General features: G+C 47.6%; 1 protein-coding gene across 2 annotated transcripts in view; it reads left to right on the top strand.

The window, feature by feature from the left end:
- LOC121553453 (receptor-type tyrosine-protein phosphatase R) overlaps nucleotides 1-5000 on the top strand; it is a 101268-nt gene that overhangs the window by 42432 nt on the left and 53836 nt on the right. For both annotated transcript variants that reach the window (XM_041866580.2, XM_041866571.2), the window contains 2 exons: nucleotides 4452-4565; nucleotides 4822-4971. In XM_041866580.2, the coding sequence (XP_041722514.1) occupies nucleotides 4452-4565; nucleotides 4822-4971 (264 nt within the window). The remainder of the gene's footprint in view (nucleotides 1-4451; nucleotides 4566-4821; nucleotides 4972-5000) is intronic.

Raw genomic sequence — 5000 nt, forward strand, 5'->3', positions numbered from 1 at the left:
AGATGTTTTGGGACTTTGGCGAGAGTGTGTGTTGACTGACTATGCTGTGGATATCCAGTCCATATCATGGCTACTACTGCACTGCTCTTATTGTACTTTGTGTGATGTGTAGAGTGATGTTTGGAAACAGAGCAGTCTCCGTCATGTCGGTCTGCTGTTATGCCAGATTGTTATAAAATCAATATCCAAGGGATGTGCTATCGCTATGTAAAGTGGTGATTTTGAAATGATTATCTGGAGCTGTCAGTCCTGTTATTGACCTCTACCTCCTTGTCCCTGGGGTCACGGTCACCATTCATCAACAGGGGACACTCTTCACAGTGGACGTTCTGGAGCTGTCAGTCCTGTTATTGACCTCTACCTCCTTGTCCCTGGGGTCACGGTCACCATTCATCAACAGGGGACACTCTTCACAGTGGACGTTCTGGAGCTGTCAGTCCTGTTATTGACCTCTACCTCCTTGTCCCTGGGGTCACGGTCACCATTCATCAACAGGAGACACTCTTCACAGTAGATGTGATAGAGGGTGTTTCTGTCACAGAGAATGTTCCCTTACTGGTCGTTAATTACCCCTCAGGGCCGCCATTACTTCCTGTGTTGGCTATGTGCTGTGTTTGTGTTGTGTTGTTGTCCCTTTAGGTTATACTATAATATATCATAATATATGCCATTTAGCAGATGCTTTTTATCCAAAGAAACTTACAGTCTACTATCACCTCTGGGATGTCTCTGTCTCCAGTCTACTATCACCTCTGTGATGTCTCTCTCTACAGTCTACCATCACCTCTGGGATGTCTCTGTCTCCAGTCTACCATCACCTCTGTGATGTCTCTGTCTCCAGTCTACTATCACCTCTGTGATGTCTCTCTCTACAGTATACTAACACCTCTGTGATGTCTCTCTCTACAGTCTACTATCACCTCTCTGATGTCTCTCTCTACAGTCTACCATCACCTCTGTGATGTCTCTCTCTCTGGAGACACATATCCATTCATGTGCAGGAAAAGTTCACACACACCTTTAGTCCATGTCTCCTGTGTTGGACATCAGGAAGCAGACCTCCCTCTACCCCTAACCTCCATGTCTCCTGTGTTGGACATCAGGCAGCAGACCTCCCTCTACCCCTAACCTCCATGTCTCCTGTGTTGGACATCAGGAAGCAGACCTCCCTCTACCCCTAACCTCCATGTCTCCTGTGTTGGACATCAGGCAGCAGACCTCCCTCTACCCCTAACCTCCATGTCTCCTGTGTTGGACATCAGGAAGCAGACCTCCCTCTACCCCCTAACCTCCATGTCTCCTGTGTTGGACATCAGGCAGCAGACCTCCCTCTACCCCTAACCTCCATGTCTCCTGTGTTGGTCATCAGGCAGCAGACCTCCCTCTACCCCTAACCTCCATGTCTCCTGTGTTGGACATCAGGCAACAGACCTCCCTCTACCCCCCACCCTTCCAGGGCCCCGTTAAGTGTCTAATGGAAGTCAGGTGAATAAAAAACATCCTCTTCCTTCTTTTAAGACTAGGAGAAAATATTTGTACGAGGCCCAAGACAGTAAACATGGACGGCAGCCATTTAACAAAGGATGTGCTCTCTTTTCCATTTACCCACAAACCCTGGCTGTCACTTCGCTAGAGAGTTGAGTTCCTTCCTGTAGACATGTCCCCTCTTTCCCAGGACTCCAGAGCCCTGTTAAAGAGTCTGAAAGCAGTCAGGTGGAATAAAAACATACCCTCTCCTTCTTCTTCAAGACAGAAACAAAGATGTCCCTTCTTTTCCAGGACTCCAAAGCCCTGAGGGTATTAAGGCAGAAAAAAACTACAACCGTAGAACCTGAAAGAGCAGGCAGTCCCTGGCAGTGTACAGGAAGAGGAGAACGCTGGAGAGGAGACAGTCCCTGGCAGTGTACAGGAAGAGGAGAAAGCTGGAGAGGAGACAGTCCCTGGCAGTGTACAGGAAGAGGAGAAAGCTGGAGAGGAGACAGTCCCTGGCAGTGTACAGGAAGAGGAGAAAGCTGGAAAGGAGACAGTCCCTGGCAGTGTACAGGAAGAGGAGAAAGCTGGAGAGGAGACAGTCCCTGGCAGTGTACAGGAAGAGGAGAAAGCTGGAGAGGAGACAGTCCCTGGCAGTGTACAGGAAGAGGAGAAAGCTGGAGAGGAGACAGTCCCTGGCAGTGTACAGGAAGAGGAGAAAGCTGGAGAGGAGACAGTTCCTGGCAGTGTACAGGAAGAGGAGAAAGCTGGAGAGGAGACAGTCCCTGGCAGTGTACAGGAAGAGGAGAAAGCTGGAGAGGAGACAGTCCCTGGCAGTGTACAGGAAGAGGAGAAAGCTGGAGAGGAGACAGTCCCTGGCAGTGTACAGGAAGAGGAGAAAGCTGGAGAGGAGACAGTCCCTGGCAGTGTACAGGAAGAGGAGAAAGCTGGAGAGGAGACAGGGTTATTAAGGATAATGTTCTGTCTAAATATGGACATTTCATAGTCGTCTCTGCCGATGCCTGGGGAGGTACAACTATGGCTGCCTATCAAATGGCATCCTGTTCCCTACATAGTGCACTACCCTATGGGCCCTGGTTAAAGTAGTGCACTATATAGGGAATAGGGTGCAATTTGGAACATATCATATGACTCAGAGCTGGTGGGTGTTCTTCCTCCGAAAGACAACCGGTGGGAAAAAAAACATCTGCACCAACAGAAAGAGAACAGAGAGAGAGAAAAATAAAGCTGTGTTGGAAAACAGAATCTGTTTGTTTCTCCTCAAGTGCGGCTTTTAGAATGCAAATCTTGTTTTTAACGGATGACACACACCCGCCGGTCCCCCAGGCCTGTCTGTGGTCCTCTTTATAGCGCTGACCACTACATGACCCTCAGGGCTGGTACTAAACCAGGTTAGCTGGGGGTAATCAGTGGCCATCTGGGACAAATGACATGTTAACTAAGGGTTTTCCTTGTTTGAAGGGGTTCCACCTTGACAGAGAGAGCGAAAGAGAGTGTGTGTGAGAGAGAGAGAGAGAGAGAGAGAGAGAGAGAGAGAGAGAGAGAGAGAGAGAGAGAGAGAGAGAGAGAGAGGGGAGAGAGAGAGAGAGAGAGAGAGAGAGAGAGAGAGAGAGAGAGAGAGAGAGAGAGAGAGAGAGAGAGAGAGAGAGAGAGAGAGAGAGAGAGAGAGAGAGAGAGAGAGAGAGAGAGAGAGAGGGAGATACAGAGTGTGAAAGTGATTGTAGAAGTGTCAGTGGATCGATGGTAATGTAGTTATGGTGGTAGAGATGTAATGCAGGTTAGACCCCCCCTGCCTTCTCCTCTCTGCTTGGAAAGTGTTAGAGGTTTGCCTGTGTGTCTTTTACAGGTGAATATTACAGTGTGTCACAACATTCCTGTTTGTGTTTTCCCACACTGTGTGTTATAGAGAGGTAACAGAGTGTTATAGAGAGGTAACAGAGTGTTATAGAGAGGTAACAGAGTGTTATAGAGAGGTAACAGGGTGTTATAGAGAGGTAACAGAGTGTTATAGAGAGGTAACAGGGTGTTATAGAGAGGTAACAGAGTGTTATAGAGAGGTAACAGAGTGTTATAGAGAGGTAACAGAGTGTTATACAGAGTGTTATAGAGAGGTAACAGGGTGTTATAGAGAGGTAACAGAGTGTTATAGAGAGGTAACAGGGTGTTATAGAGAGGTAACAGGGTGTTATAGAGAGGTAACAGAGTGTTATAGAGAGGTAACAGAGTGTTATAGAGAGGTAACAGGGTGTTATAGAGAGGTAACAGAGTGTTATAGAGAGGTAACAGAGTGTTATAGAGAGGTAACAGAGTGTTATAGAGAGGTAACAGAGTGTTATAGAGAGGTAACAGAGTGTTATAGAGAGGTAACAGGGTGTTATAGAGAGGTAACAGAGTGTTATAGAGAGGTAACAGAGTGTTATAGAGAGGGAACGATACAGAGTGTTTTCTCACCCTGTGTGTTTTAGAGAGGGAACGCTACAGAGCATGTTTCTCCCTCCTCTTTGGGAAAGTGTTTATTTCCCATCTTGTGTGTGTTTGGTAGGAAGCAAGGGTACAGTGTGTGTGTGTGTTGCCAAGATAACGGACAGTACAGAGTGTCTCTATCTAGTTCCTGTCGGATGTTCTGCTGTTCAGGACACAGTCACTCACTCTCTTGTTGGCACCAGTCACTCCAGATCTCTCCCCTGTGATTTCAATGCTGGTTTCCATGGTGATATATCTCTCTCCTGTTCTGGGCTGTCAGTGTGTCTCATACTTTCCCCCTCTCTCTCTCTCTCTCTCTCTCTCTCTCTCTCTCTCTCTCTCTCTCTCTCTCTCTCTCTCTCTCTCTCTCTCTCTCTCTCTCTCTCTCACTCTCTCTTCTATCTCACTCTCTCTCTCTCTCTCTTCTCTCTCTCTCTTTCCCTCTCTCTTTCTCCCCTCTCACCCCTCTCTCCCCCATCCCTCCCTCCCTCTCTCAGAACCTGCAGGTTGATGTGAGGAGGTTAAACGTGTCTCTCCTAAGGCGGTTCAGAGAGGGGGTAGCTGCAGCTCTGGACATCTCACCCAGACACGTACACATCAACAGACTCAATGTAAGACACACATACCTAAACACCCTCAAACATTCAACACCTTTTACTTTCCATAGAAAATGATAATGATGACTTTAAACTAGTTTCCGTTGAATACAAATGGTCATAGTCGATACAGACTGGCCAGACCTACATAACAACAACCCACAAACCACTTCACCCCTGTCCAAAAGGAAAAGCTTCATGTGACGTTGTCATTGGATATCATTGAATCTGAGCATTATCTAACATCCTCTTCCTCCTCTATCCCCCATAGGAGAGGAAGAATGGCATTGAGCTGTATGTGTCATCTGATAGGCCAGGGGCCACGGAGCCCCTCCCAGCAGAGGAAGTTATCCAATCACTGAATATCAACATCCTGCATCGTAGCCTGGGTCACTTCGGCATCACAGAGGTCTCCTCAGAGGTACGCTACTTCCTGTGTGTGAACATGTG

Source organism: Coregonus clupeaformis, chromosome 28 (genome assembly GCF_020615455.1).
Source record: "Coregonus clupeaformis isolate EN_2021a chromosome 28, ASM2061545v1, whole genome shotgun sequence".
NCBI lineage: Eukaryota > Metazoa > Chordata > Actinopteri > Salmoniformes > Salmonidae > Coregonus > Coregonus clupeaformis.